The sequence below is a fragment of the Botryllus schlosseri genome, chromosome 10 (genome assembly GCF_051294905.1).
Source record: "Botryllus schlosseri isolate E-star chromosome 10, Bs_hap1, whole genome shotgun sequence".
NCBI lineage: Eukaryota > Metazoa > Chordata > Ascidiacea > Stolidobranchia > Styelidae > Botryllus > Botryllus schlosseri.
The window spans coordinates 15,392,300-15,405,243 of NC_137245.1; the positions used below are offsets into that span (position 1 = coordinate 15,392,300).

General features: G+C 40.5%; 1 protein-coding gene across 1 annotated transcript; it reads right to left on the reverse strand.

Annotated features, from left to right (window-relative positions):
• Positions 1-2,770: 2,770 nt before the first annotated feature.
• LOC145448057 (cysteine-rich secretory protein 2-like) lies at positions 2,771-11,753 on the reverse strand. The gene is made up of 6 exons (XM_080326386.1): positions 11,609-11,753; positions 10,796-10,967; positions 6,430-6,565; positions 4,581-4,699; positions 4,447-4,512; positions 2,771-2,959 (listed from the first exon to the last, which is right to left on the reverse strand). The coding sequence occupies exons 1-6, from the start codon at positions 11,655-11,657 to the stop codon at positions 2,860-2,862; spliced, it is 642 nt and encodes a 213-aa protein (XP_080182512.1). The 5' UTR covers positions 11,658-11,753; the 3' UTR covers positions 2,771-2,859.
• Positions 11,754-12,944: the final 1,191 nt, after the last annotated feature.

The following is a 12,944-nucleotide window of genomic DNA, read 5'->3' on the forward strand; positions in this document are numbered from 1 at the left end:
TTGTGAACCTTTTTCATATATTACCATTTTCACTTTATTACAACATCATTGGTTGAAATTTATTGCATTCCAACTTCGGGCTACTCCATCAATGGCGCTGGCAGCGGGTACAATTGTGGTACGTTCTGTATGTCATACATGTCCATAAAACCGTAGCATACTACTGCAATATATAAAATGCATTCTTTTAATGTCTGAGGATCAGGTCGCGAGAGGCCACTAAAATTCTGATTTTTGTCGTGGTCCAAGGAGCGGATTATATTGGTTAATGAAAGGTTATTGAGCTGTTACGAACTTACAAGTTAGACTGAGCTGAAAAGTCGAACATACGGTAACATGACTTTGTTTGCTCTTCCCCTTTACAGAAAATGGGATATCGGAAAGAAAAACAGAAAACAAGTTCGAGCAACGTGTCATATAAGACCACAAAAGGGAGGGGCTCTAATGTGCCTACTCGCCTTGAATGTTTTGAAGCTTGTTTTCCAAGACATCAGGCAAAAGCCGCAACTGAAACATGTGCATTTTTCATCCTTTCGGCGAGCTCGAGCCTTCGGGACCTTTGCGTCGTCTCTCAATCTCTCTCACGATTCTCTCGCGGAAAATACGCTGTATTTGGGATTGGAGTGCAGAACAGTTCTTAAGACCTGGCCATCCTAACACTAGTAGACGTTCTGGCACAAAATCCAACAACTTGTTTGACCGAGAAGGGTTTTAGTGAAATAGTTGAAATCAACACGAGGGAAAACCGTTGCCTTTTTTAACGAGATACTTGATGGCCGAAACTACTGTAGTCAATTTGTTGCACATCTGAACAGAATATATTCTTAAGTAGCCGATCTTCATCCTCTTTTTGTATCACAATTTTCGGTTAGTCTGTGCGAATGAAATTTATTTTCCACAAAAAGTGCGAACGAAGCTCAAAAATGTGAAAAGCACTGATATTGTAGACCACTAATGAATTTCGCAACACTTTAAAAAGAGTAGGGTTTGGAGTGATATTGATAATGTACTTTATCGACTCGGTATGTTACCATATGGATTCCGTTAGGCTCGAAATCTTGTTTAGACATAACAGTTTTATGTGGACCATTTCCGAATCAACTCAGTCCGAGACGCACCACGCTGTATAAATTATTATGCAGTCTAGTGAAGAGAAAGTAACTCATTGAAAAGGTATCCTCTTTCATAAAAACATGATTCGATTGCCTTCTACTTTGGAATTCCAAATGTATACTGCTGCAGCGAAAACTAATCCTCAGTGCGTACTGCGTATAGCAAGAGTCTTGTCGTCAATATCGAACATCCAGTCTACCGTAACATTCTATATCTTCGCTAATAAAACACAGTTCCTGGTATTTCGATCGCTACTATAGGATCGGTATCCGGAAACCACTCAACATTTTTTGGTCCCCTGCTAAAAATATGATTTCCATCGTACTTTCCTCATGGCTAAATGTACTGAATTGAATGTTGATTTCCGCCTTGAAATTCTCCTCACCGAGTACCAGATAATCCCAGTCACAATTGAATTTGTGTTGTCCTACAACCGTAATTTGTGAATGGCCGGAAATGATTTATTTTCCACCGCTCCGAAATTTCCTTTTTCTGGCCTTGATCTTTTTTTTTCGTTTCGATCAAATGCTATTTTTAAATATTACGTCTTCTATCCAATACGTACGCTATCATTGACTGCTTTTCATTTCTTACGCCCTTATTGACCGTGGTACAAAAGACCAACACATGATAAGCGCCAAATTATTCTTTTAATAAACAACAAAAACAACAACAACAACAACAACAACGGCAAAAACTACTACTACTATAGGAACTCACGAGTCTCGAGTAAAGGTTCTTGATTATTTTGTAACATATACCGGTACTCAATTACTAAGAACAACGATGCTGTTGCATGTATGTGTCGTATGTATGTAAATATACACGTGAAAAGTACGTTCAACAGAACCAGTCAAACCGTCCAATCGGTACTACAACAGTCAATCTGCTAATTACTTGAGCGTGTCACTTAGAGCCGGTTTAGCTTTCTCCCTCCCGCTCCTTACCGAGCGAGAGACCGTAATGGTGATGCGTCCGGCTTCTTGATCGGTCGGACGTGGGTTCGATCCCCGGCTGGCTCAGACCAAAGACTCAAAACTAGCATCCGCGGCTATCATGCTAGCGGATAGGATGGAGGAGAAAAAAAATGGGGGTGCAGACTAGATGACCTTACTATAAAGGCCGTCTCGCATCTTTGCCGTCAAAGCATCTCGATGGTGCAGGCGAAAAAGAATATCATATCTCGCTCTCCCGACCGTATACAGCGCGGTAATGCCAGAGTGTCTACGGTCCTATAACCTTTTACGCTGTTGTATAGTAAGGTTACCATACGTCCTCTTTTAAGAGGATTTGTCTTCTTTTTGACTTTATTGAAAGCATCCTCGGAGGACGCCCTTTTGTCCTCTTTTTTGAGATTTTGTCCTCTATTTTCAGAATTTAGGTCCAATTTACGACTAATATCGACTGAGATGCCGTAATTCAGCACCGAAGTAACGCCCAGGCGGGTATTTCAGGAGCTGACCGGAGATGAGCTTTTTTTAGTCAACCGACCCCGTGGAAAAAATTACCATATTTTCCTCCGGTTTTGAAATTTTTGATGAAGTGTCCTCTTTTCAGATTTCCCAAATATGGTAACCCGGTTGTATAGCCTTCGACTATGCAATAACAGTGCGGAAATTGTCTGCAATAGGTTTGCGCACTACTAATATCCCTGAGAGATGAAATTACACCAATGTTTTTTTTTCAGTATCATCAGCGTTGTTTTAAAGCGCAGGAAACACGATACAATAATTCATGCTGCTGTCACTAGAAGCATAAACCAGCAACGCACCAGGAATGATCAGTCAGACAAGCTGAACAAGGAACCCCGACTTTGTACGGTGGGAGTTGTGTAGAATCCGAAGTGCTGAAATTAAATAGCAGACGTTCTGCAATCATCACGTGACAGCTATTCTTCTACGTCTGTCAGTGTAATTATAATGCTCGTTGAATTCAAAACAATCCACAGCGTTCCGCGGCTCAATGTCTTTTAACCTAAGGACATCTATAGCTTAGGCCAGGGGTGGGCAAACTACGGCCCGCGAGAGTCTAAGGAAACTTATTAAAAATATTGCTAAATTACGTACTAAATTTCGAGTTCATGCAGGGACTTGATTAAACTCTTTCTTAGTATATTTCACCATGATAATTCCAAGACAGTGGTTTTCAAACTGGGGGCAAGCCCCCCTTGGGGCGTGAAAGCATCTTTAGGGGGACGCGAAGCTGAGCTCAGCTGATTTTTGGAGCGCGACTTACACCCACTTTATCACTATGGCTCTGTATTTAGTCCGAATTTCATAATCTCTTACGGACAGTCGTAACTTTCCATGCCATCAAACTATCCATTAGGTTTTCTAGCGTCCTGATTGCATTTGTGATATGACGATAGGGGGCGAACTCTTTCACCGTCATAAGGGGGGGGGGGGGGGGGGGGGTGGCGTATCTTAAAACGTTTGAGAACCACTGTTTCAAGGTAAATACTTCCTATGTTATATTTTATGTTTAATATCTGGCGCGACAGCCCGACCTCAAGGCCCACGCAGTTTGATAGGTGTCAACTGCTAAACATCGCAGAAATCATAAATGAGATTGATATAATTCGGATCACGAGTGTGATTTCAGATTGGCCTCTCCATTTTTAATTATTTCAGTGATGAGCTTATAAAAAACGATTCGCGCGTGTCTTAGGTAGATTCGTTCTCTGTATGCGTAGAATTAGGGTAGGCTATTTATATTTTATCTACACATAGTAAAAGCGTGTTTGAAGCTAACATGATTATGATGCCGTCAGCATTGTGTGTCCTGGAATTGAACCAAAAGTGGATTTAGTAAGTAAAATTTAGTAGGTCGACCAGCCTATAAAATCTCGCCACTGTGTCTGACGCGTGCACGATATCATCAACCCAATGTTTGGTTGGTTTAAATAAGCATATATATTATCTCCATGTCGTCATGCCGTCACTATATTATCAAATACCAATATTGCGTTCGGTTTATAATCCCAATTTTATATAGTGCGGCCCGCGAATGGATTCAGATGTTGAATGCGGCCCGCGAGCTCAAAGGTTTGCCCACCCCTGGCTTAGGCTATAGCTTGCCATACGTCCTAAATTCAGAAGGGTTATATATTCATGTAGTTTTGCTTCGAAACTGTTCAGTAGAAATGAATGTATTCTACAAACATAGGCACTTTAGTAAAAAATACAAATAGAGTATGTCAAAGCGGATATGTTTGATTGATTTCAATAGCCGTTTCGACATCCGCCTATATCTACTCATTGCAACGCAATATATAGGCTATTGTGCGTAATAAAGGAATGAGAATACCAGCAAGTATGATTTATGGTTACTCACACTTGGTTTCCCGCGGGTCCGTACATGCAGGCCACCAGAGTCCGTCCCTTTGCATCTTGAATTTGGCTGAAAGGTAAGTACGTTTCATGCAAATCGCCACTTATGTATAGTGTATACGCATAGTAAGATCTCACTTGCAAACAGAAATTGCGCATCCAATATGTGTCGTCTCGGCCCAAACCAACTGAGTGTAGTGTCCACATTCCTTTCCAGGTAGGCATGTGGGATTCTTGTTGATGTCGTAGAAATTGACCTGAGCATCAAGTGAGCAGTGGAATTAAAGTGCTTCGAATGTGTATCTCTTTGTAACGATTGAGCAAAAGGATTTCTACATATTTGAATCATTTCCAGTTGTCAGCAAGTTGTATCATTCACGAAATTATTAGTGGACACTCTGGACAGTGCGTTATAGGCTATGTCATGACTCATGAAGTATGTTGAGGTTTTACGAATGCGTTATTGCGTACATGGAAGCAAACTATTCAAGCCTACTGTCGATTTGCATAGGAGATTTGATTAAATCAGGAAGCGGCTTTGAAATTTATTTAGGATATATCCCAATCGGGGCCTATAGTAGCCAAATAATCGCGACGAATAACGTAGTACTTGATCGTACATCAGGGATTCCCAACCTGTGGGCCTTTGTCAGGGAGGGCAGGAAATAATTTATCATCTCTAATGTCTCAATAAAACAAAATAAATAGATTAAAATTATAGAAGGTACTAGTACAGCAATAAGCTATTTCCTGATATTGGGTTTACTTTTTTGTTTTACTTTTATATTTACTACTATTGAAAACTTGGAAAGTAAAAAATTGCGCATAGGCTACACCTACTAAGGGCGGAGATAATAAACTTGGATGAGCAATAAAGTCGATTATCGCGTTTGTCAGGATTTACCAACCCAGGATTAAGGAAACTGGTTGATCGCAGCGCATAAAGTTAGTGTTAATCTCGTGATTTAACATTCCGAAACAAACTGCAACTAAAATAGTAAACTGCGTACACTGCGTACCATTGCTACACACAAATATTTCCGATAATGACCGTGCCGACTGTGTCTTAGGCAATGGCTTCACTAAGCAATCAACGAATTATGTATCCGTCATTGCAGAGAGATATTAATATTCCATAATCCGTTTCTTAGCTGTACCGTACGGATTGGACACGACTTTCATTTCGCGATGATCATGATTCTACCTATTACAGTGACAGTATCGTCATCGGCAGCCTGCTGATAACGATACTGCCACTGTAATAGGTAGAATTATGTATAACGCGTTTTCGCATTATGATGCAGCAAATAACATCACTTGATTGAAAACGCGGGACACCTCGACTATAACCATCGCGCTTAACCTTTTCCAAGTTTATGCGTCGCGATTAGCAGTATTTAATCACACGATTAGCATTCTTCCGGATCAGCTAACAACTTTATTATCTCCGCCTAAGTATGATGAATATTATCTCAAGTTTGACTTTACAAATCTACACGAGAAAGAAGTGTGCTGGCCCCAATGTTTTCAGGTTCAGAAGATTTGACTAATGAGTAACAGATGAGAAATTTAAAGATTGAAGAAAATTGGTGGCCATTTATTTTTCAGAATTTTCAAAGGCGCCATGGACTAAAAACGGTTGAAGACCCCTGACTATAGATAGCGGAGAAATTAGCTATATTTGCATCGTATACAGTACAACTTCTCAATTCCGCTTATGTACTGCATTATTAGTCATTCTAAGATCACCGCGGGGATGCATCTTGAAATTTCGCCTCGATGCCAGACAGTTACAACCAGCAATTGTTTAGTAAAAGTACATGACACCTCTTACCAAGGTAGTGACACCTTCCTAGACAACTTGTTTGGTGGAGTTTAATGTGTCAAGAGCCGTTGCTTCTTTTTATAGTTGACGGGAAATGTACAGCATTCCGCTTGCATCTACTGTAGCAACAACAATGACTGTTTTGACCGACTTTGCGAGTACCTCATTGTACCACGCGTTCACGACGCTGAACGGAATATCCGAAAATCGGAATTCGTCCCCCGTATACAGGTTTTCTCCAAGTTGTCCGTTCGAGGCCGATAGCAAAGGGGGAGTGGAATGCTTGAACGAACAATTTCTAAACGTAAAATATATACTCGGTATGCAACTTACGGCAAAGATCAAGATGACACGGTAGGAGGGGTGCTGAATTTGACTGGCTCCACATGAAATTGAGCATGAAAAATTATATAGTCCTATAATCAGCGCCCAATTGGTGTAATTCGAAAGATGTCATTGGAGTGACGATGCTACCGGAGCGAAGTGTTATATCATGATTTTACTACTTGGGAGTACGAAGAACCAATTTCAGGGGGTACGAAATGCATTGTGGAATCAGAGCTAGATACTAGATTCCAGGGATGGTGTGAACGTGAGGTTCACGTTCGCGTTCTGTGTGTGAACCTCAGAAATTTAGAGGTTCACGTTCACATACGAACCTTGGTAGGTTCGGGACTGCGAACCTTTTTCATAGATTACCATTTTTCACGTCATTATAACATCTGTGGTTGAAATCCTTTGCATTTCAACTTGGCACCATTATATGCATGACGCTGGCAGCATAATAATGAACATCACCAAACGGGCATGCACCCGCCAATCTCAAATATTTTACTTGTTTTGTTACAGAAGTTTGCTCCGTTTGTGAGTATTTAGTGACTCTCTGCTGTGAGTTTGTCCCGCAACCACACATACTTCAAGGACGAAATACAGTACACGCAGTATGTATAGGTAGCCTAATTGGCGAATGATGCTTATTCAATCAATCAATGAAATTGATGTCGTTGTCGAATGTGAAAATCTAGCTGAAGTATAGGGTCAATCTTGATTTCATATGTTTATTGTATCATAAAAAAAATCCGTGCGATTGGGGTGTTGGCTACTGCTGCATAAATTTTTAATGGGGTAATAGCGGTAGCAAGTACAGAAACCCGTTTTACAGCCCGCTCAATATCAAGCAATATCAAGCAATAGCAATACTCAGACGCCGAATACATTGTACGGTCTGGCCTAGACCGTTGAGGCGTATATTTCATCGCAAGTCCTCGTCGAAATATTTGGCAAAGCGACGAAAGAAAGTGATTCCATGGGACTATTATATCATTTGATTGCCCCAGTTCATACATTTGGATTCGTTTAAAATATCAATATGTACTTCAGCATTGTGGCATTATGTGGTCAATAATATAAGCTATCACTTCACTGAAATATAGGGCTGGAATCAGCAATATGACGTCACGTGACGTCACGAGGTTCACGTTCGCGTTCACACAGAACCTTTCAAAAAGGTTCGCGTTCACACGAACCTGAACCTTTCAGAGGTTCACACCATCCCTACTAGATTCCCAACCGCGGCTTCAAGGCGACCTTCTTGCGGCCCTGATTGACTCTAAATATGCCACAACAGTATAGTAGACGACAGTTGTTGTTTGTTTCTATGAATAGTTATAGTCAATTTCTGTATGAATGCAAAAATGAGGGATATTAGCAGGGTTGTAAGGGCTAGAGTTTGATGACTCGACTTGTACTCGAGTCATCGGGCATGACTCGAACCAAGACATGACTCGGACAAGATAGACATTTCATTGTAACTTAGAAGAATACTAAAGTTACCACATCATTGGTATTTCGTCTATCAGTCCTAATACTAGGAGTATAGGGCCAGAAACTGTTAAAACTAAGGAAAAGTACTATATTATGAATGCGAGCCATTCTATACCAACCGAGCAAAGTGGAAAAATTGGTTGAACCGGATTGGACTGAAAACTGAACATGGACTCGAGTCAAAATACTATAACTCGGACTCGACCCTCCACTAGCAGACTTGGACTCGGACTTGACTCGGTGCTCAATTGTAAATGACTCGACTTGACGCGAGTCAAAACTATAAATTGAAATTGACTAGTGCATCGGAACCTTTTTACTTGGTTACAATCCTGGATATTGGTGTTGTCTAAAGCCGCCCAAGGCCGCTTCTGAAAACCGCGAGAGAAAATTCTTGGATATATCTTGAATTCTGCTGGCCTTAGACCTCTATTCATTGTCTCTGCGAAGCGTATATTTCGCCAAAATTGTACTAACATAAAAATAAAGGTTCATAATCAAGTATATATAAATTGCAATAAGTCCAATATCATACTTAGTATATAATCCCCCGCAAACTTGGGGCTTAAGTGCTGGAATGTATGAAGTGAAGAGCTTTCATATAAAGATATAATAGTATATTGTATGGATGGTATGCATTTTCGGTTAATTTCAATGTATAGCACTCGCCAATCCGCGTTTACCAATGCTAAAATAACTTATATAGTATCTATAGAAGTCTGTGTGCATGCTTCTAAATTAAAAGGATGGTGAGATCCATAGGTAGGCTAGCTACCTTTAAATTTTCTGTAGCATACTCGAGTTTTTTCATGCGGCTCCATACGCACTGTGACGTTTGAAATGCGGCTCCGACATCCGAATACCACTGAACTGGCGCCACAAATTACTTAGCAAGCCAACAGAGAGTGGAATATTTTCCAAGCTAATTTATTCAAATCAAACATTATTTTCACGCTACGCACGATTTCATGTCAATGTTTTTTTTTTGATTTTAATATAGGTAACATCAGAAGATGTGTTGCAAATAAAGAGGGGGTACTAGGGCTCAAAAGGTTACGAAACACTGATCCAGGGTCTAGACTCTAAAGCCAGGACCAATTTGGCAACGCGGGGTCTAAATATCATTCGTTGTTTCATCGGTTTCTATCTCAAGATCTCTCTCCAGTCAGTTCCAAGCGAAACTACCGCTGTTGGAGTCGAGTCATTATGTCATGCACAACAGGAATAATGTGATATTTTAAAAGAGAAATACAAAAGAATCAATTACGTTTTTGACTATATCTTAGTACAGGGGTGGGAAAACTACGGCCCGCGGGCCGCATGCGGCCCGCAACACCGTTCTGTGCGGCTCGCGAGAGTTTAAAGAAACTTTCTTTTAAATATTAATAAAATGCGTACTAAAAATCGAAATAATGCAAGGACTTGATCAAACTGTTTCTTAGTATATTTAACCATGATCATTCTAAGACAGTGGTTCTCAAACTGGGGTGCGTGAAAGCATCAGAAGTGGGGCGCGAAGCTGGGCTCAACTGAAATTTTCTTACGCACTCTGCGCATTTTACCAACCATTTCATAATTGTTGCTATGTATGTATAGTCTGAATTTCACATTTGAAAATCTCTCATCTATAGTAGTAATCTTCCATGCCATCAAACTCCGTTAGGTTGCTTGCAACCTGGTTGCGTTTTTGTGATATGAAGATAAGGGGGCGCGAAATCATTTCGCCATCTTAAGGGGGGAGGGGTGTCCTAAAAAGTTTGAGAAGCACTGTTCTAAGGTAAATACCTCCTATTTTATTTTTATGTTTAATTTCTGGCGCGACAGCCCGATCTCAAGGACCACACCGTTTGAAAGGTCTCAACTGCTAAACATCATAGAAATCCTAAACGAGATTGACATAATTCGGATCACGAATGGTATTTCAGATTGGTCATGTACTCCAGTTTTAATTATTTCAGTGATTTGCTAATAAAAACCGATTAGTGCGTGTCTTGGGTAGATTCGATCTCTTTATGCGTACAATTGGGTCATTTATATTTATCTACACATAGTAGAAGCATGTTTGAAGCTATTATGGTTATGATTCTGTGAGCATTGTGTGTCTTGGAACTGAACCAAAAGTGAAATTAGTAAATCTATGAACAGATTTCTGCTCACAGATTTAAATTTCAATCCTGTTCTAAGAATCGGGACAACAGACTTTCATCTCTATAGTTTTCACAAATTGGTTATTGAGGTCAACCAGCCTATGGAATCTCGCCACTATCTTTCTGACGGGTGTACGATATCATCATGTCTGTTTGTTTTAAGCACATATATCATCTTCATGTCCTCACTTATAATCAAATACTAATATTGCGTTTTGGTTTATAATCCCATTTTATATAGTGCGGCCCGCGAATGAATTCAGATGTGAAATGCAGCCCGCGAGCTCAAAAGTTTGCAAACCCCGTCTTGGTCACCGATATATGTATATTGGTGTTGCTGTCAAGTTCCTTTCTTTCCCTTTACAGTGACCTAATTCAAAGACAATTTATCAAAGATACAAGGATTGCCAGAGCTGGCCATTTAAAAAATTTCACAGTGCCAAACACACCCAGATTTGTTTTGGAGCACGAATCTCCGAAATAGCGAGGATTCCTCATAAGGAAATGCTGAGGTTCGGATATGCATACATGAGCGTAAATTGAAGCTTGTTTTTTACTTAACAAATTTGCTGGCTTCGCTCGCTAATTCTTTATCCCAATGCAGCATGATCATGTTGCTGGATGGCGGAGACACGACCGATCTTTTGAGATTGTGGTTAAATACCAGGTCCTGCTTGAAGGCTTCCGTAAGAGTCATTTCGCGGACTAATGCGGGTGAGTCGCAGCGTCCTGAAATGGTTAGTCGATACGCTATAATGATGATCATCTTGAATATCTCACCAGGCAGCGGTGTCTGTATAGGATTAGCCTGCGATTCTGTAGGCTTACAAAATCACGTGGAGTGCAATACCACTAAAAACTGTATGTGAGCAGGGGACCAGCAATTCTCAGTTCAAAGATGTCAATGCCGTAATATCAGGCGAAGGAATTCGGTTTTGAGATTCAGGTGTGATTTAATGACCACTAGAGTATGGTTAAAAGTCAGTCTTGTACCATACTATCACGCATATTTCGACATTGGTAGATTAAGATTAAATTTTCTAATTTTAGGTTACAGTATATCTGCAAAGCGTCGTTAATGATGTGTTTTCGACTCCTACAATTCACATAAACTTGGCTCGGGGCCCACGATTACTTGACTTATCGTAGGCCCGCTTGGATGCTTTCATGCTGACTGCGAATGATTAAAGTGTGATTGGAGATTGAAGGAATGCATAAACATAACTGGAAGCGAATAGATATGGCATCTGGAAGACTATCAATTCTCGATGACATGTCAGTGCTATGTATCTCAGCATGTGTTAATTGCTCACTATTGAGGTTAACAGTGCCTTCAAATCGACTGCGCGACAATTGAGCTCAATGCATACCTTCATGGATATGAAGAAGAGCAGCTATCAGAAAATACGAGCTCTTCATTTGACACAGAAGATAATATCTGCTGAGTATAACCGTCGGCTAGTTTATCACCTTAATATATGTAATTTGTTATCATCCAGGTATAGCTTTGTGGAGAAATGCAGACAGTTTGTTTGACACCTATCTTCCACGAACGCTATGGGATGTTTTTAATGTTGTGTCCATGCACACTGCACAGGCCCTCCGAAAAATATGAATTTAACAACTTTACAAGTTTACAAGCAGCGGTTATCGCCTTACTCACAACTTTCGCACGGGAATGTTTTTCATCATATTTTAGGGTAATCCTTTTCAGAAAAAATGATTCACATGCCTCAATAATCACGTCCATGATGCACACGAGCCTTTTATTGCATTGGCTGAAACTCGAATCCTCTAATATGTAATCCGGATATAGCTTGTCGCTGACGCAATAATTGCTATTGTCCGAGAAGGGGACAGTGGATCATTTCTGGCTAGGTAGAGTGTCTAGGCCATTGCACGTCAAGAAACTGCGCCCATTCATGTCAACTAATCCTTCCCCCATCGAATGCTATTACCATCGCCGAAGCCCACCCAGCTAGTGTGGAATAATTATCTTAGAGACACGAGGATAGCTTATTTTGAACAACAACAACAATATTTTTAGACTACGAATTCAATTTCAGCTTTTCAAAATGCGTCACCAAGTGTTCTTCCGAAATCTCAAATCAGGTCGCGGGCCGCAAAATATGACCTGGCGGGCCGCGTGTCGGTGGCCCCTGGTGCGGACAGTAGACGGCTAGACGCAAGCGAAGTGACACCACTCATGCTTCACTGCTTGTTTAGATTTCGCACACAACTCTCTGCGTTAACTGAGATTTGCTAATGATGGGAGTCAGTCGAAAAGCTAGATGGAGAATCAATCCGGAAATGTTATTACATAAATCTGCTGGTATACGTCTTCTCGAAATTCATAATTTTCCGGAAGTATTTGTGGCGGAGTATTGGCGATGGCGTGGTAGTATATGCATCAATCAATCGGCACTATGGATCCCTACAGGGCAACCGTTTATTGTTGATGGCGAAAGCCTTACATACAAAAGCACCAAGTTTAAGTGGTACAAATATCGCTGCACTATAACAAAGTTCTCGGGAACCTATGACTCGCGAGACATGATATATGGCTCTTTTGGTTTAAGATATTGCTCTTTAAGAAATTTTTAATTTTGTAATAAATTTATCAATATTGCAGCAACTTAGTGGTACATTTTCCTAACGGCCAGAATACCTATTCTTGTGGCAGCCTAAACATGTCTTTGAGAGGTC